The following is a 19,913-nucleotide window of genomic DNA, read 5'->3' as shown; positions in this document are numbered from 1 at the left end:
AAGAAGATTTTTAGCTCATCCGTTTTATTTGCAGCACAAAAATTGTAAACCCAACAGCGTCATCTCGCAGTTTTTGCAGTGCCTGCATAAAAAGAATGAAAAACGTAAATTATTTTCTGCACAACCGTCTGATCACAGCAGCAACTTGCTTTCAGCGATGTTGCAGACGGCAAGTCGTCATGGCGTCTTAGTTCAGCACAACACGGAGTAGTACAACATTGTGCAGCGACTGAGTGCATGCCACAAATTTTCGTCTCCGTTCCCTTTTACCTTCAAGGTAAATGTAAAACGCTGTTTTGTGCGAACAAGGTAGCTTCCTTTTTATTTACCAACGGCAATTGACGGCTGTAGCGGCCGCCTTCTGTCACTGCAAAGCCATACGAAGTTGAGTAAAATATATTTTTTTAAGTATACCTCCTGCCTTTACGGGGCAGAAAAGATAATTCCCACCTATTGTTGCTCTTTGTTGAAGTCCACTTGGTAAATAAAGGAGCTTTGATATTGCTCCTTTAGAGAGGATTCCGATGACCAACTAAAATTGTAGCTTAATTTTTTTCTCTCGCATTGGTCGCGTTCCACTTCTTGGCAAAGAGCAATAGCGCCGCATGATATTTCACTGCGGCAACCGCAAAGCAACGACATCCAACCGACATCCGGTTCCGGAGTTTCGACCAATTAGGTGTGGCAGCTGCGGCAGATTATGACGCTTTTTATTTTGACACAAACTCTGAAAACGGTCCCTGGTTCCAAGTTTTTTGTCTGGAGTTTTCTGGGTGTCCATGTGGCTGCAGTCACACTGCGAAGCAGAAATTACACTCACGCTTGCTCCTGTGCAGATTTTGAAGTGAACAGGACAACTGCTCACAAGTGCAAAGAAGAACCAAGGGTCGAAGGTGTCAGCCTCGCTGACCTCACAGAGAATCAATTTCTCTGCATTTGCTGTACCCCTGTCCATACGACCTTTGCCGTCATTTGCTGGGGTCCTGACAGGCGTACTGGTGCATAGTGATCAATTTTCCCGAAGTTGTCGCGCTGTTTTCCGAAGGCTGGACACTGCGTCTTTAAATGCTGCTCTGTATTGTCGCACCACCTGCAAAAATTTCGTTCCGCCGGAGTGCACAGCTGCAGGCTTCCCTGGTTTCAGCACCGCGCCTCTATTGTTGTGGCGTTCTTTCGACCGTCACGGCTCTTTGACCGCAGCACTGTGCTCCGTTCTGTCGCGTAGCTCGTTCTGTTGCTTTTTGACTAATTCGGGATTCCGTGCAAATTACGCCGCAGATTGGTGTAGGAATTTGGGGTCTAGTTGCAGCTTTTATGATTAGAATGACTCGTTCGTTTCCTGCTTTCGGCCATTGAAATTTGCCCTCTAGAAGATGACGTTTGTGCAGGGTATAAAATGTTCCTCGAAATTGCTTTTCACTGTTGCGCAGTCCACGAGGTCTGCGGCCATCCGGCTTACTGACGACAATACGTCTTCGGCTTTCTTTCCCGTCGCGTACACGAACGTGTTCATTTGTGTTTCTACATCAAGAAGGAGTAGTCCTGATAATACGATAGCGTTCCCACCTTGCGATCTAATGTTTCCAGTCATTTGGGTGTCGGAAGTTCAACTGCTTTGGCAATTCGACAGCGAACATGTTGAAAATTTCGCGCCATTTTTTCTGGCCCGCTGTCGCTGCTTGTTTAGCGTCGTTTTCCCTTCTGTCGTGCATGGTGGTTGTTTTGTGGCCTTCACCGGATTCTAGGCGACTCCTTGTTCACCGCTGACACCAGGTCGTGTTGTCAGTGTTTTGAGGAAGACCGACATACGTCGGGTTCCTACCATGAGCACGAACGATGCATTTATTCCTGCGCCATGTTTTTTCTCTCCTGTCCCCCTGCGCCTTCGTCGCCGTCCCTGTCCCCCTAGCGGTGGCGATCCCAAGTACAACAACAGGTACAATGTATACTTCCCCGAAATAGACTGAACTTTTTGCATTTTAATTAGTTTTTGTGAGCTTAATACCCGCCGTCCTTGTTCTAAGTTGCTGGTAAGAGAGCGGGTGAGCTTCCAATAGGATGCAGCAGCAGAGCTAATTGTAAATACGTAAGGCATTGAGAGGTCACTGGAAAAAAGGCAGATTCGCTTTAAAACGAAGGAGCCCCAATGGGATATAATATCGACAATAGACGCCTCCTCTGCAAACCGTCATTATTTCCCACGACTCAATTACCGGCATCCCAGGCAAAAATTTCCTTGTTTAAATTTCAAAATATGGGGCAGGGGTTCTGAGAGTGACGGTAACTTCAAAGCTAAGCCTGTTAGGAACGTTATTTCTTTTCCAAACTTTTACTCAACTTTCAGGTATATCAAAAACTAAGTGAAATCGATATTTCGCACAAATTTAGAGATTTAATGTGTCCTGGTACAACAAAGAATGCTTTTTCATCCGTCCTTGTTCACTGATCACTTTCAACTCGATTTCATTTAATCTGCTGCTTCATATGTGAGGCTTTTTTTAAGGCCTGAATATATATTGAATCTATCTGTCTGTTTCCTCCTCTTTTTTTATCTCCATTCCGGAATTCCCGCTTTGCTTGCTTCCAAATGAACGGGAAATTTTCAAATTCAACGCATTGGCAGCCTTCGAAATAGCTTCTATTAGCACTGTGGTTATGTTTCCTTGTTTTGTATCATAAATAATGTGTACATACAGAATTTTTTGGGCTACGTTGACTTTTTGCTTAACTACGTTATCCTGCGCTCACTGTTTTTTTTTTCATATATACCCAACCTCAGCCTGAGCTTCCTGTTTCCATTGCCAATATAATAACCAACTGGGGCTCCTTCGTTTTAAAGCAAATGTGCCTTTTTACTGTGATTACGTAAATATCGTCCCCACTGATGCTGCGACCTATCGGAAGCTAATCCATTCTCTTACTAGCAACTTAGAACCAGGGCGGCGGGTATTAAGCTCACAAAGACTAATTAAAATGCAGATGCTTCAGTCTATTTCGGGGTGGTTACGTCACTCTGGCCTCTCGCACAAACAACATTGTGTCCAATTAAAGCCAGTTTTTGCAACTTAAAGACACTCCGTTAATTTCTACTTTGATCCCAAGCAGCCTTTTGGCCTGCGACTTCGCGAACTAAGGATCCATGATGTTTTCAGCGTATCTGAGGTCTCACATGCAAGTAAAGCTTGTGAATATATCTATGGTGCTGAAAACGTGAAGAAAACTTTGCCGTTTGGTCAGGTTTACAGCCCTATGAAGTGAGAGTTGCTAACGTATCTTTTATTTACTTACTATGTGTATTTAGTTTAGGCCAGATGCTCTTGCGGTCAGGAGTTTTACGTTCAAGGCAGGTAGCTTCAGTAAGAAACCCTTTTCGCAGTAAAGCTGTTCCAGTTGGACATGAAGAACAGAGCTTACGGAACAAGTCAGGCAGCCAGAAAAAAACAGGTCGATACCGCTGTATAATAAAACGACAATCTCTAAGGAATATGTCTAAACTGCAAGATGATATACGCTAGGAAGAAAGAAAAGAGAAGAGCGCTTCCTTCATGAGCGCTGCTTGGATAATCCTCTGCTTTTATTACATTGTTCTAGTCTGCATAAAATTTTACTGCTTTACTGGCTTGTGAGACCTCAGATGCGCTGAAAACTTAATGGATCCTTGGTTCGTGAAGTAGCGCGCCAATAGGCTGCTTGGGATCAAAGTAGGAATAAAGGAATAGTCTTCAAGTTGCAAAAGCTGGCTTTAATTGTGCACAAAGCTGCTTGTGGGTTAAAGCGACGTAGAGCACACCGAAATACGCTTAAGCATCTGCATTTTAACTTACTAGTTTTTAAAAAGAAAGATCCTGTTCATCTGTCTCTCATTTACCAGCGACAAATTATTGCTCAAGCTAAGTTATTAAAATATCTTGGTGTCTTTTGTGATGAGGGCCTCACATGGCGCTCTCACGTTGACCATGTTGCAGCGAAAGGGGCTCGTGCAATAGGAATGGTGAGTATAGACTAAGTAATGTCCGCTCTGGAATGCGGAGAAATGCACCTTTGCGGATTTATGTTTTGTATGTCCGACCAGTTTTAGGATTTGGATCTGTGCCGTTTTCTGGTACAGGTGCTTACAAAATTCGCCCGCTAGTTCTTTTGGAGTGGGAAGCGCTTCGGTTGTGTCTTGGCCTCCCCAAATTTGTTGCCAATAACGTGCCTTATCTTGAAGCCCGTATTCTTCCTTTATTATTATGATTTCAATTCCTTACTGTTCAGACGCACCTAAGGATATATGAGTCAAATTTACACCGCTCCTTGTTTGTTTTTTGTTGCAAGCCGACTTCTTTTTTTGGAGTTCACTGGCCTAGATTTCATACCCCGCAGGTAGTTATGGTACAAAATTTGCTTGATCCTTTATACGTTCTCCTGTATAACATCCTTCAGGCAAAAAACAGTGAGTCCTTTGTAGATATTGTCAATGATGACATTTTCCCGAAAAACACTAAGCGTCTGCCACCCTGCATTTTAAATGAATTATTACAAGACTATTTACAAAGCCTACCTATTTGCTTAACGATAGCTACTGATGCCTCCCGATCTGATGAAAAAGCAGGGGTGGAAATATATTGCCCGCTTCTAGTTTGGTCGTTTTCTCTGCGGCTTCCTGGCTACACCCCAATTTTCCAATAGGAGTTCCTGGTGGTGGTGCTTGCTCTTCACAAATTAGAGCCATCTTTCTCTTCAGTGGCTCTCATTACAGACTATCTTTCTTTGTGTTCGTTCCTTGCTTCGGCTGTGGATTCGCCAATCTTGTGCATCTTCCATTCATTACTCCCTCCACATTTGAGGCTTGTTCACATGATATGGATGGCAGGTCATAGCGGTGTGACAGCCAATGAAGTTGCGGACCGCCGGGCAAAGGCGTTCCTCAATGGCCCCGTGCTACCTATTATTCCGGCTACAGCGTACATCACAGCAGCGAAGTTTCGAAGAAAGAATTTGTTAAGAATGACAACTGGATCTATTTTAAGGTCTGATGATTACCTGCACCTAAACTATTCGTGGAGTAGGCAATCATGCCATTCGCGGCAGCTTGAGGTATCTCTATCCAGGCTCCGCTACAGGATCGCTCCCTTAAATTATTTGCACAGGTCTGGGTTGGCGCTTAATCCCGTCTGTGTATTCTGTGGTAAGCACAAAACCATTGACCATTTTTTGTTGTTTTGTCGCCGCTATATCATGATGAGAAGACGGTTTTTAGAGGAGCCATTACAGCAGGTTAGCGTTTGTTTGAGCAGCCCCGTCATACTGTCGTTTGGAGCCACCATACTTGGGTACAGCCACAAGCCTGTTTTTACCGCCGTCCAAAATTTTTTAATGGAATCAGATCGCCTACTTTAGTAAATTTTTAAAAGTTACGTTTCTTCATAAAATTAACATAATTAAACCACTCGGCTATAAACCTCAGTGTCATTCTCCTGCGTGCGTTAAGCATTTCTCGTTTCATTAGCTGTTCCTTTTTGGTTACTTCTTCCTTCCCCAGCATTTATTTTATTTTCGTTCAGGAAATATTTATCTGAACAACTCTGTGCCCCCAATTCTTGGCAAATCCCCCTCTGCGTTCATGTGCCATTGTGTGAGGGTAAGAACAACAACATCTCGTTTTACTTACACTCCATCTCTTTGTGTTACCTGCCGCACCAGATTTTGGCCTTTCCCATAACAGCGGAAAAATTACTGCAGGACTAAAAGAAAAGAATGAAAATTGTGTCCCTACCGGTACCTCTAGGTATAACGAGCTCTCATAAAAGGACATGCACAACTTTGTTTGCTGAGAAGCACCACCCGTCGGGCTCTACGGGCTTCTACTTATCCGTGGTCAGTCAAGGTACAGACGCCAGCTTCAAAGTTTCGGTTGATATTCCAGGACATCAAAGACGCCAAGCCCAGTTCGTGATGCTCTTCTTACCTCGCCAAACTAGCACTGCTGAGGCAGCTTTTTATATCAGAAGAATCATCGTCTAGTTATGTTGGTTTTGCTGGCATCCCAAGACAATGCGAATAACGTGGAAAGAAGATGACTGTGATGGAACTGTGTGGAACCTTCTCAACAAGGCGGAAATTTGGGCGAGTTGGTAAGTGTTCATTTTCGCCCTCAGCGCAACACGAACGGGACACAAGACGAAGGACGCACAAACAGGCGCTGACTATCAACTGGTTTTTTATTGAAGAACGAAAAGCGTATAAATACAAACATTGAACTACTTATCAATCAACAAAAGTTATCTGGAAGTCACGTGGGAGGCCAGACAGCTCAATTCCCTCTCGTATAACGTTATGGAAGGGCTGCTGATACATTTTGCGCCGTTGTGGTAAAAATAAAAAGCTTCCAGTACCTCGCGTGTTAATTTTTTGTTATGTCGGAACAGGATGCGCGTGTTCCTGTAATCCGGAACACATTGGCACTTTTTGCACTGGAAAGACGCCTGGGCAAGGGGGTCCCCTTTTGCTCTCCTTTCTGCATGATCCTTTTCATGCCTGCATTGGCATTGCCTGCTATGGGAGCCTGTGTGAGACAGGGGGTCTTTTTTCCTGGTGTTTTCATGCTCCATCAAGCGTTTGTTAACGCACCTGCCAGTCTGTCCAATGTACATGGCACCGCAGGAGAAGGGGACCTGGTATACCACCCCTACCTCACAAGGTATAGATGGCGACACATGACGCACCTGAGAAGCATCCCTCTTGCTCTTGCCCTAGTGCCTCTGATTGACCTGTTCGCACATTGCGCTAAGTTTGCTAGGTGCAGAAAAGACGACTTCAACGTCGTATCTGCCCGCAACTTTTTTCAGCCCATGTGACAAGCAGTGTGCATACGGGACCACAGCCGCGAGAGAGCATTTTGGGGCAAACAGGCAGGTTACGTGTGAACGGGTACCCAGATCAACTCATTTCCAGGGCAGCGGAGAAACTTCTTAGGCAGCTCAAGAATGGGGCTCAGCCGAAAGAAGCCAAAAAGAAGAAAAAGCCGGCTGTGGTCCCGTATGCACACTGCTTGTCACATGGGCTGAAAAAAGATGCGGGCAGATACGACGTTGACGTCGTCTTTTCTGTACATAGAAAACTTAGCGCAATGTGCAAACAGGTCAATCAGAGGCACTACGGCAAGAGCAAGAGGGATGCCTCTCAGGTGCGTCATGTGTCGCCATCTATACCTTGCGAGGTAGGGGTGGTATACCAGGTCCCTTTCTCCTGCGGTGCCATGTACATTGGCCAGACTGGCTGGTGCGTTAACAAACGCTTGATGGAGCATGAAAGCACCAGAAAAAATGACCCCCTGTCTCACACAGGCTCCCACAGCAGGTAATGCCAATGCAGACATGAAAAGGATCATACAGAAAGGAGAGGAAAAGGGGACCCCCTTGCCCAGGCGTCTTTCCAGTGCAAAAGTGCCAGTGTGTTCCCGATTACAGGAACACGCGCACCCTATTCCGACATAACAATAAATTAACACGCGAAGTAAAGGAAGCTTTTTATATTTACCACAAAGGCGCAAAATGTATCAGCAGCCCTTCCATAACGTTATCCGAGAGGCAATTGAGCTACCTGACCTCCCACGTGCCTTCCAGATAACTTTTGTTGATTGATAAGTAGTTCACTGTTTGTATTTATACGCTTTTCGTTCTTCAATAAAAGCCAGTTGATAGTCAGCGCCTGTTTGTGCTAGTCCTTCGTCTTGTGTCCCGTTCGTGTTGCGCTGAGAGCGAAAATGAACCTTCTCAAATTTCTCTTCATTAGAAGCGTAAATCGTAATCTAATTGGCTCAAGCCTTCTAGCAATGTTGGCTTAAGGCGCTTTTTGTCGGAGCAATTTATTGGAGTTATCTGTTAAACCTGTAGGACCAAAACCCTTCAACAGCTTTCTGGTCACTAAGCTTCAGCGTAAGATATGAAAGAACTTTGTGCGCTGCTAAGGGTGTCCGCGCCGGTCCAGTGGGGGCCAGTGGCTAAGGTGTTCGCAACTGGCAGTATGTCACGCGCTGACATCGCGACGAATTGGTACAAAATTTCTTCACTTCATTCTGTGTAGAGTATGTGAAGTGCTGCGTGGGACAGCGGCGACTAACGCCGAAGATGTGCAGTGCTGCCGCGCTGCCGGTTAGGCTGCAGGAGAACGCGCGAAAATGCATCGCTGTCCGCCTCGTCGTGTGAGGCGGAGTTATGTAACGATCAACGCCACAGCAGACAACAGTGGTTTTCTCTTTCAACTCACCGCATGTCCGCGTCCACAGAAACTATCTTGACGCGGGTGATACCATTAGTGACGTCCAGGTTGCCGTCTGTCACATCTCGAGAGCAGCTGAAACTGTTCAAATATGAATCAATACCAACTCGCCCAGTTCGCAGCTTTAATGATTGTAATTAGAGGTCTCCCGATGTGCTTGGCGAAGTCGGAATCGATATCTCGACCACTGAAGCGCCAGCGACGCGAGGAATATCGTACAGATTCGCCACCTCATCAGGACGCTGCGGAAAGTGGTGCCTGTACCATGCTCCAACGTCTCCAGCGGAGCTGATAGTAATGGTGGCTAGCGCAGTAAAAGGTGCGCGCTCCGTTTGCTGCTCGCATATTTCATTGTTAGGTTCGCGCTGTGCACATGGGAGCTGTATGCGCTTGAGTTTTAGTATTTATTTTCTCGAAAGCTCAAAGGTGCAGTGCAAACAGAGAAGTCGCCGCGGGGTGCCTCCGCATTGATAATTCACCTCTAATGCGTAAACAGCGATGTTCCCTCTGTCATGGGTAGTGTTGGTTCCAAGAATAACCGCGCGACAGCGCGCATATGGAAAAATACCACAACTCTAGCTGTATATTTCTCGCCATGGCGAAAGATTGACGTGTGTGGAATTTTTGATATGGCCTTTTGAACGTTTCGTAACACGCTGTGGGGTGACAACTGATTCTCTGCCATCTGGCGCATACAAGCCTGGTTGTTCTATAACTTTTCGCTCTATTTATATACCTGTGCGGTTCGGGTATAATTACTTATTTGCAACTATATATACATTCGCTTACCTCATACCTGCTGTCAACCTTCGCCTTCAGACGATCGCGCTATGCTGCGGTAAGTTTTTTCACGTGATAAATTTCACAGCTCTGCGGCAATTTAGCGAGGTTCTTCCGAAAATATTCTACCTTAAAAACACTGTTTAAAGCGGAAAAGCGTGCCAAGTAGTGACCGTGGCACTTCATGATGCACTGAGTTATGCCAAGTGGTTATGCATTGCTTGTATGAACAGTCATCTTATTTTTCTGCAGGAAGCGCAATGAAATATTTGTTCTGCAGGTGTGGCTTACTTATATTCACACGATAGTACCATAATAATCAGATATAAATTAATATAAGCGCCTTTAATAGCAGTAGCTTGACTCATAGCCCTGAAGTTGAAGTGCTGATGCTGCTTCGTTGCATTCTGACTTGCCGCTGCGCTCGTAGCGGGAGCTTCTGTCCCTATATCAAACTTCCTGAGAAGCTTCATGGCCAGAAAAAAAGAACTGAAAGACCCTGGTAGAACATTATCCCTTCATTATGTGGTCTCGGCATGACTGTTCGCTTAGTGTTCGAAGCTATTCTAGAGAAGCGGTACACCAGCTTATGCCACATCTTTCCACCAAGAGAAAATGAGAAATCCGTGAACACATTTTTCTAGGGGTTTCGTCGTTAACTAGCCCAACAACAAGCTAAAAAATGCACTAGAGTGCGGGTCGAACAGATTTAAAAACATAGCAAGAGCAGGCGCCAAACGAAATCATAAAAACGTAGCAGCCAGAAACCTGGTTGTGCTCTTTGAAGCAACTCTGCTCGTTGGATTGACATTAAATGAAACGTCTTGCAGCACATTCCATTCGTAAATACAGTAATAGCTGTAAGTAATGCACGGAAAGGAAATTTACATAGCGAGAAAAGAACATCAGTTTTATAGTTCCGTTGCACGCGTAACCCGCAGTATTTTACACACAGTAACCGACGGCTTCTGCACAGTCATCGAGGTGTGTTCTTAGTTATCTACGCAAAATATTGTCATAAGATAGGAGCTTCTTCTCAAGACGACCCGCAGTCGGCATTGCGCGGTCCCGTCTCATTTGCACTGCTGTACGCGGTCGCCGCCAAGGCCTGCTGGGAGAGCGGCGCCACCAGCGCGAACTGGGTAGGAGCGGCGGCTTCGTGTGCTGACTCGTTGGCGAGCGCCCAGAAAGCCTTAGCCGCAGTGGTCGAGAGCTGGAAGACGTAGATCCAGAGGGCGGCGACCAGCGCCGCGCCCAGCGCAGCCGACAGGGCGACGCTCAGGGCCTCCACAAAGCGCGATGCCGAGCTGCTCGTGTCCGCATGGGGCAAGGCCTCGGCCTCAGCTGGACCCTGCAAGCGAGACGGGCTCGCCCATTTCAGCCAGGACTGCTTTCCGCGGCGTTATCGTCCCGTCACACTCCCAGCACCATCGAGAGTATCTAGTGCGAAACAATAGAACACTAGAATGCCTTACTGATGGGCGAGTTGGTCATGCATGACATACGGGAAGCAGCACAAGGCCTAAGAAGAGATCAGAGGAAAGAAGGGAACGGACACGACAGAGCGCTGAACTGACAACTAACATTTATTTGGCATGCTGTGCGTATGCATACACTATAGAACCAAAAGATAAAACACCGCAAATAGCACACTCATGCGCCCGGATCCCAGCAAGTCAACACAACCTGAGATGTGCAATTCACGAAGCGAAATTATTTTCGTGATAAAGATACCGATAGGGCACTTACACAGGAATATGCGTGCTTTTCAATATTTGTGCTCTCGATATTTTCACTATATCGCTTATCTTTGTTCCAAGCAACAACTTGGCAATATTCGAACTCCTGGATGCAATCGTACTGACGGCAATGCATGCTGAGGTTGCCAGAATCTTCAGTATTGACATTGTTACGGTGGTGTCTGAGCGTATCTTTTAAGCACTGCCCAATATAAAGCCTGTTACTAGTAAGAGGAGTGGAATACACAACATTTTTCTCACATTTCACAAAGTTGCACTCATGATTTTTCGGGCAATCGGGGATAGCTTTCTCCTTGCTGTTGACACGCATGCAAAAGCGTGATAACTTTACCGGGGCCAAAAAAACATCCACTACGACGCTTTCTCTAAGATTTTTAAAATAATGTGAGTTCTTGTGAATATATAAAGTAGCTACTACTCGTTTTCTTATTTAACATTCAGGACAGGGGGACCATTTCAATTCCTTCAACAAATCATCGGCCACAGAAGAAATAACGTGAAGTGGATAGCCACTAGCAGTAGCCTTTCCACCTGGTTACTGAAACTGTATTCGGTTTGACGTAGAGAGGATTTAGCAAGTGCAGTCCTCAAGCTTGACATAATACTTCCACTTTTAACAAGCTTATAGTGCAAGGAAGTGTGTGGTAGCAGCGGTTTATTAACCGTAGGCTCGAAAGACCAGCACACACCCAAGGGAGAAAACTGCGTGCTCATATCTAGGAATATGATTGTGTCCTTTACAGGAACCTCGATAATTATATCCAAAAAGGCAAGAACATTAAATAATATAGCACGAGCTTGAGTCATTTCCCTGCTAGAAGCCTTGCGGTCACAGGTGAAAAAACAAGATAATCATCCACTAATCGACAGACTGCCGCTACAGCTGTATTTCAAGCGGTTTTTAGTTCCCTGTCGTGAATTACTAAAAATGAATCACTGAAAATTGGAGCACAACAGGAACCTATGCAGATGCTATTCTTCTGAGTAAAACTCGGCCTTCCCCCTTTGTATACATGAATTCAAGGTAGGCTAAAAACAAAAATATTTGGAGCGGCATGCCGGCTGCGTTTTGAAGGCGACCAGCGCCATGGTTTTCAGTGACGTCCCAAACGCATAATAGAAGTCTGTCCTAGAATACTAGTCCTAGAATACTAGGTGGCAGCTTCTGGATCGTAAGTTTATCGAACGGCTCTCGAGGCGCTGTATTCAAATACCCTTTTTGAGTTCCCGCTAATAAAATATTTATCTGTAAGTAGCAAAATTAGATACTCAGCCACCCCTTTACAGCATCTGGCGTAATCGCATTAGCACCTCGTTTACGTAAGTGAAAAATAACGGAATTGCATGAGTGCTTCCGAAGAAATTCCTTAGGACAAAATAAATGCCCTATGGGCTACAACCTTTGCGATAAAATATCATTGCTTTTAAAATGCATGGAAAAAGTAATACCAATAATCAATATAAAGCTCTGTTATTAAAATGCTACCTTGTGATCTCGGGCACGATTTGAGACAAAATATCAAGTAGAATAAATTTGACTGTCGGCCGCTTGTTGTCTCCTTGTAAGCAGAAGCGCTGGCACATCACCTATTACCTGAGTCACATGGGTTTATTTCATACCTTTATTAACTCAAAAGCAAGATGTGAGCTGATAGTCGGTAAGGTACAATAACCCTTCAATCAGTAGTGTAATCAGCTGGAGGATCAACAGGAAAATATTGAGATCCCTATGGCCTTCGATTTGCGGATGTACCAAAATGCTACCGACAGGGCGTGGGGCGTTGGACGTAGACAGCTGACGGCTACGCGCTAGAATGAAAATGACCCGCATAGTGTCGGAAAATATATTGATCGAGCAAAGCGTTTTTTGCATGTGTTAAAATATCCCTGGTATATAAACGCCGCAGCAAGCGGAATATCCATGATGGCAGTAAGGAAAATATACCAGCATTGTGCTTGCTATACACTGCGCGAGTGCGACAACAATATTAGCTAAATGAATGTGTTTCCACTAAGAGCAGTCGACAAAGCCTTCAAAAATAACAGCCTTGCTCCTTACTTAAGTGACAGAACTTGCAAACTTAGTGCATAATTTTAAGGCCTTTTCCTGACACCGGGATCACCACGTGTATTGTTATGAGACGATGGGACCTGTCGTTGGAGATCGAGTGCGCCCTGCCGCAGCGGCACAACTCGTACGTGCCTGATTATGACTGGTAATCTTGTGTGTCTCGACTTGGTCGCTACCACAGGCATCTTGTGTGTGATGCATACAACACAGGGAAGTGCGCTCCTCTGTTACGTCATGCTCGAAAGGAGTAGCTCATACTTGTTTTGTAGCCATAGCTACACTACGCATGCACTTCGAGCCTTCAACGTGGCACCCCTTGATCTGCGTGGCCGCCCTTGAGCTCCGTAGCGGCGCCGTGGCTGGTCACGTGGTAGGACACGTGATGCGGAGGAGCTTCCTGCGGCACGGCGCGCCGGCAAAACCGAGTGGGGGGGAGCAGTGCAGAGGGGGAGAGGGGTGAGAGAGGAAATCTATGTCCTGGGACGAAGATGAAGAAGGAAAGTCCAGGGAAACGGAGCGACGAAAGACTGACTTTGCAATTCAACTCAGCGATTTCCACTCGGCCAGATGTAGCTGTCGCGTCATTCCAGACGCATATTAGAGCACTTTTCTTTTTTAGAGACGCATATTCAAGCACTTTAATTTCGAAGGGCTTGTAAGGTTACAGCCAAATTTCTGTCGGAGAGAGTAGGGAAGAATGTCGCGGATAAATGTCCCTTCCAAAATCAATGGAGAAGGCTCTGAGGATCTTAAATAATGCTCCCAATGAGCGCTTGATCTTGTGTAAGCATGGTGTAGCACTCTGTGGGGATGGTGGCAAGGCGACTTGACTCCAATCTGCTGAATTCATAGGGCAGTGCCTTATCATTGTTTTCACGGCAGCGGTAGAACTTGTGGTCAGCACTCTTGTTGCTTATAAAGAGTCCGTTGAGGCTGGCGAGCCCACTCAGCGCGGCGCAGACCAACTTCTGCCAATTTATGCCTTCTGCCTTTGTGTACTTCGGCACTGCTTTGTCGTACGTCCCTCCTTGAGATTTGTGGAATGGCTATTGTGGTTGGCTGTGCTGCGGAGAATTGTTTTCTTTGTACCAACATGTACGAACTCCTTTTTCCTTGGGGCAGGATGAAATGTTGTACAGTTTCATGAGGACACACTGGGCTGCAATGTCTGGCTCGACGATCCAGAATCTCTTCCCTTCCGCACGAGGTATGCTGCTTACATCGTGAGGACACTTGAACCATAGATAGTGCGGCTTGCTGTCTTAATAGTACTGGACACACTTAGGGTGACCAACTGTGCCATTGACGAGGAGTTCTATGACACCGATGTTTTGGGCGACCATATATGGTTTCCAAATGAAGAGTAGTATCCTATGTGGCAGGTTTTTCACATCAGCATCCGTCAAAGTAGGTATCTGCGCCTTTGTGAGATTTGAGGTCTTCATCTGATCTGTGGCCGACAGTGACATCCTTCGCAAGAAACTCTGTGACCTCCCCATCAGCTTCTCTCCCTTCTTCCAAGTTTTGTCCACAACTTGGGTACAGTAGCAGAGGCGGACACCAGTATTGCGCTTCTTTGCGGCCTTTTTGGTGGTGAAAAACTTGCTTTGTTTGGTCCTCCAGTGCTCGATCATCTCAAGTTTTGTGAGAATGCCCGAAAATGTGGTGCCACTCTGTCTCACTATCTCCGTGAGGTAGTCGTACGAGAGACAGAGTCATGGCATGCGTTAGGTGTTGAAGAGACTGTGCCGTAGCTTCGACCTCTTGTACACTTCCGATTCGCTCATTGGAGGTAGTTGGAGCACATCTCCATTGGGGATTAGCTGATATTGCAATGAATAATCTCTGGGAAGACGACATAGTGAAAGTGCCTGGGTGGTGCGCGCGCTTTGACCCGAGCTCTCTCTGATCTGTGCTCTGTGTCCTGCTCGCTCTTGCGTCTCACTAGCCTTCCGGCAACGTAACGTCTTTGGTGAGAGTGCAGGGTAAACATCTCCCCACCACGGAGCTCCCAAGCGGCCGTCAGGCCGGGGCTACTACCACCATCGCCATGGCTCAGCATAGCGAGTCGCGGACCACTCTTGCCACTCTTCGCGCGGTCATGACCTCTCCCGTGCCGCCGGTGTCTTTTCTGGCACTGACGACACCGATGTCGATGACGTGTTGAGCCTTTATGAGGGGATAAGCACTTATACCCGCTACGATCCTACATTAATGCTCGCGAATGTAATTTTCTATTTGAATGGCGCGGCGAGCGTGCGGGATGAGACCAACGAAGAACTCACAAGTTGGGACTTGTGCAAAGAAAGATTGCAAACACTGTTAAGAACACCTGACGATAGGCAGCTCTCTGCAAGAAAAGAGCTTGCTTCTCGTGCTCAGTCTTCGATGTAAAGTTCTGTGCCTTATATACAGCACACATTGACTCTTTTCCACAAAGCCGACGCAGCGATGAGCGAGTCCGACAAGGTGGCCGCTCGTGCGGAAAGGCATCGGTGACGATAGTTTGCTTTTCATTTGCTCGTCTGTAAAGATTGCACAACTGTTGACACCACCATCGAGGAATGCCGTCTATTTGAGCAGGTTAAAGGCTCTCGAATTCCTCAACAATTTTCTTGAGTTGAGAACACAGCCGCCACATATTCTTGTGAGGAGCAGAGACTTCCATCCCAAATGGCTCCCGTCGCCGACACAGTCACAAGAATCGTCCGCCGTGATCTGGAGGCCCTAGAACCTGTGCTAACGTCATCGATCACCCCGGGTAACACTTGGCCCTCCGTTCCGCTTATTCACGCCGTGGTGCGGCAAGAAATCGCTCACCTGAACCTCCCTCCGGTGCTATGCGCAATCGGAAGCTCGGTCACACAGCAGCCACCTCCACTCTATTTCAGTCCCACATATTACTCACCGTATCATTACCGCAATTCAAATTAGGGGCGCACAGCAGACCACCGCCAAATCTGCTTCCAATGCCTTTGTATTGGCCACATTGCTCGCCACTGCCGCAGACCATGGATTTCACCCCCCACCCGCGACGCCTTCCCCTCCTACTAGCGTCTCAACTCTTCTCGCCTCGTCCACAGGCCCGCCCTAGACTTCTGCGGTCGCCGTTCTACCTCCACGACAATCCTCCCGTTCTCCTTCACCGCTAGCCCGCCGCTCTCACTCACCTCAGTAGCCTAGAATTTCAAGTGCTGCTTCCTACCACGCCTCAAATTGGGAAAACTAAATGAGGCAGCTCGTGGAGGTAACGCTGCATCAACGACTCGGACCACAAATCCTCACACTGACCACCAGACCAATCCTACTGGATGTCACAGTCGACGGTGTTCCTGCGCACGCCCTCATTGACACCAGTGCCGATATACCCGTGATGACTGGTGAACTCCGCCATCGCTTTCGCAAAGTTCCCACGCCAGCAATGTCTCACGTACACTTCGCGGATGAGGCCACAGATGCTGTCGACGGACTGTGTGCCGCTGGCGTGACTATTGCGAGCCATAGTATCGGTTCAGTTCACTGTTGTGACCATAAGCGCCCATAACCTCATCCTCAGTTTGGACTTTTTTGGACCATTCCACTCTCATTGACTGCTCGCAGGGTGTCCTGCACCTCGCGCTTCCATAACTTGATCCTGAACCCATCGACTCATTGTTCTGACTGTTCTCAAATATGCCAAGTTGACCTCCCAAGCGACATCTTTCGTTTCACAGACACCATCCCGCCAAGTTTCCGATGTCGCCCACCTCGTTGCGCCCACCCTTCACCTCTCGCACTTACCCGCAACGTTGCCCTGCCCCATACCATGGCTACCATCAACGCCCAGTCTGTATATCCTCAGCTTCAGATTCTCCTCCCACGTGCATCTGGCAAGCATATGCGTCGCTGCGCTGTCCCCGCTCGCCTTGTGCCATGTGGCTGCATTGGACGCCACCCCTGTTCGCGACCCAGCAGGCTCCTTCAGTCGCCCCCGTGTCCTCGGATGCATTCAAGACCATGATGCCCACCGATCTACGTCCCGATCAAACTTCCCAGCTTCTTGACGTTCTACAATTCTTTTCCGACATTTGTTATCTGAAAAACACAGCACTGGGCCGAGCTCTTCACGTCAAGCACCGCATTGGCACTGGTGATGCCCCTCCCATCAGCCGCTGTCCCCACACGTCTCCTACGGCGTGCGCAAGGTCACCAACGCCAAGGGCACAAAAATGCTTTCTAAGAACATGAGCGAACCCTCACAGAATCCCGGAGCTACTCCAGTGGTATTTGTGAACAAAAAGGACGGCTAATGGCGCTTTTGCATTGGCTAGCGTCCCATTAATGAGCTCGTTAAAAAGACCGTGTGCCCACTGCCATGTATTGAAGACGCTATTGACTGTCTGCGTGGCGCTAAATTCTTTTCCTCTATAGATCTGCGATCCCGCTACTGCGAAGTTGTCGCCGGTGAGAAATACCGTGAGAAGACCGCCCATATGACCCATGATGGGTTTTATCAGTTTAAAGTCATGCCTTTTGGCTCACGCAATGCGCCAGCCATGATAGAGTGCATGACGGACGCCGTTTTGCAAGGTTTCCAGTTGACCACATGCCTGTGTTATCACGACGACATCGTTGTATTTTCGCCCACATTTTCGTCTATCCTCGCTGACCTTTCCCAGATCTTTTCATCGTGCCGGCCTGCCGCTTAAGTCTTAGAAGTGGCGTTTATTTTCGGGCCATTTCGTTGACTACGCGGTGTTCCCACTGATTCCGGTAAGATCCAGGCCATGAAAGTTTTTCCCCTTCCACGATCATGCAACGACGTACGGAGCTTCTTGGGGCTCTGCTCCTGCTTTCGTGGATTCATTCAGAGCTCTGACGAACTCGCTCGCCTCCTCACTTAGCTTTTCAAGAAAGATGCCACCTTCTTTTCGGGACCTGACTAAGAACGTGCCTTTTCCACTTTGATCTTGAAGCTGACCACCATGCCATTGTTGGCGCACTTCGATGTGGCAGCCCCCATCGTGGTCCGTACTGACACCAGTGGCTACGGCATCGGCGCTGTGTTATCTCAGCGATAATCCGATCACGACCGAGCCATCGCCTACGCCAGCCGTCTCCTCTCTACCCAAAAGCACAATTACTCCATTACCGAACATGAGCGCTCAGTCGTCTGGACAGTTGAGAACTTCTGTCCCTATTTATACGGCGGCCCTTTCATGATTAAAACCGACCACCATGCGCTGCGTTGGCTTTCATCTCAGAAACACCCCAGAGGCCGGCTTGGTTCCTGGGCATTGCGCCTCCAAGAGTGTTCTTACATTGTGATCTAAAAGCCTTGAAAGCTGGAAAAATGCACTGACTGCCTCTTCTGTTACCCAGTTGTCCAGTGTGGCATTCTTGGCACTGCCAGCGAGGACAACCTGTTCTCTATCTCTGTCTTCGTCAACATGAGCAAAGAACAGCGCCGCGATGTGGAGTTGCACTCAGTTATCGATCGTGTGCACTTCGCGTTATCTGAACATCTGATGCGGCGGTTTGTGCTTCGTGATATAATTTTATATCGCCGCAACCTTAATCCGGCTGGCCCCGACTTCTTGCTTGTTGTGCCCAACCGCCTTTATTCTGCTATACCCCAGGAGCTGCATGATCTCCCCACTGCCGGCCACTTGGGTGTCTCGCGTACCCACGACCGCGTGCGTCATCGCTTCTTTTGGCCCCGTCTATACCGCTCTGTACTCCGCTATGTTGCTGCCTGCTATGAGTGCCAGTGCCGGAAACGCCCTGCCACTCTTAAAGCTGGCCCCCTTCCACCCCTTCACGTGCTCCCCGAACCTTTCTACCACGTCGGCACCGACCTACTGGGTCAGTTTCTGCAATCTACCTCTGGCAACCCATATGTTGCAGTTGCCACGGACTACGCTACCCGTTACGCGATCACGCGGGCACTGCCAGCGAGTACTGATACAGATGTGTCGGACTTTCTGCTATACAACCTCATCTTACATCACGGTGCTCCCCGCCAACTTCTTACCAACCACGGCCGCGGCTTTCTCTCCACTACTGACGACGACATTCCGCTTTCCTGCTCTACTAAGCACAAGCTCACCATCGGCTATCACCCCCCCCCCCCCACCAAACGGCCTTACCGAGCGCCTTAAACGCACTCTGACTGATATACTCGCCAGGTGCGTTTCCACAGATCATCGCGACTGCGACCTCGCTCTCCCCTATGTTACGTTCGCGTACAGCTCTTCCCGCCTTGGTACTGTGGGCTGCTCTCCTTTTTACTTTTTATACGGCCGCAAGCCCTAATTGCATTTGGCGACGCTGCTGCCTACTCCTGCTGCTCCGCCATCTGCATACGCCCATGACGCCGTTTCCAGTGCTGACCACGCCCGTCAAGTTGCACGCTCCCGACTACTGGCCTCCAAGACTTCCCAGCCGGCGTTCTACGGCCACAGTCACCGCATCGTGTCTTTCTCTCCTGGCTCCCTCGTCTTGCTTTGCTTCCCATTTCGCCGCGTCGGCCTCTCGGAAAAACTTCTGTCAAGTTACTTCTGGCCCGTACCGTGTCCTGCGCCAGATCACCGCCATCACTTACGAGATCGTCCCGGTCTTCCCGCAGACCACCTCACGTGTAGCTCAGCGCGACGTTTTCCACGTCTCTCGCCTGACACCCTACATCTTTCCGTGCCCAGCTGCGCCCTCAAGTATTCGGTCGTTTCAGCGATGGTGGCGACGCCACACGGCCTTCCTCCTAAGCAGTAACTCGGTGATAGCATCGCCGGAGCACACGGCCGCCTGCTTGCAATAGACGGCACGGAGGCGTCAAAAAGGAAAACTAGAGCAGCAATCGCATGTGCAGCGTGTCGAAATGCTCGAATCGTGCCGTATCGGGGAAAGTAAGCATGCATGCGTTCCCTAAAGCAAAAGAAACTGGAGAAATTGAGGGCCGTGAAGATGCGTATCGGCAAAAAGTTCACCGCCGAGATGTTTGTTTGCAGTGAACACTTCAAGCAAGAAGACTACTTATGGAGCCCTCTTGGTACGTTTTTCGT

At 48.0% G+C, this 19,913-nt stretch overlaps 1 protein-coding gene across 1 annotated transcript in view; it reads right to left on the bottom strand.

The window, feature by feature from the left end:
• Nucleotides 1-9,920: 9,920 nt before the first annotated feature.
• LOC144119183 (uncharacterized) overlaps nucleotides 9,921-19,913 on the bottom strand; it is a 35,910-nt gene continuing 25,917 nt past the window's right edge. The window contains exon 3 of the mRNA XM_077651871.1: nucleotides 9,921-10,393. Coding sequence (XP_077507997.1) covers nucleotides 10,079-10,393 — 315 coding nt within the window. The 3' untranslated portion in view covers nucleotides 9,921-10,078. The remainder of the gene's footprint in view (nucleotides 10,394-19,913) is intronic.

Source organism: Amblyomma americanum, chromosome 2 (assembly GCF_052857255.1).
Source record: "Amblyomma americanum isolate KBUSLIRL-KWMA chromosome 2, ASM5285725v1, whole genome shotgun sequence".
Classification (NCBI taxonomy): domain Eukaryota; kingdom Metazoa; phylum Arthropoda; class Arachnida; order Ixodida; family Ixodidae; genus Amblyomma; species Amblyomma americanum.
This window is presented reverse-complemented; position numbering and strand designations above follow the sequence as displayed.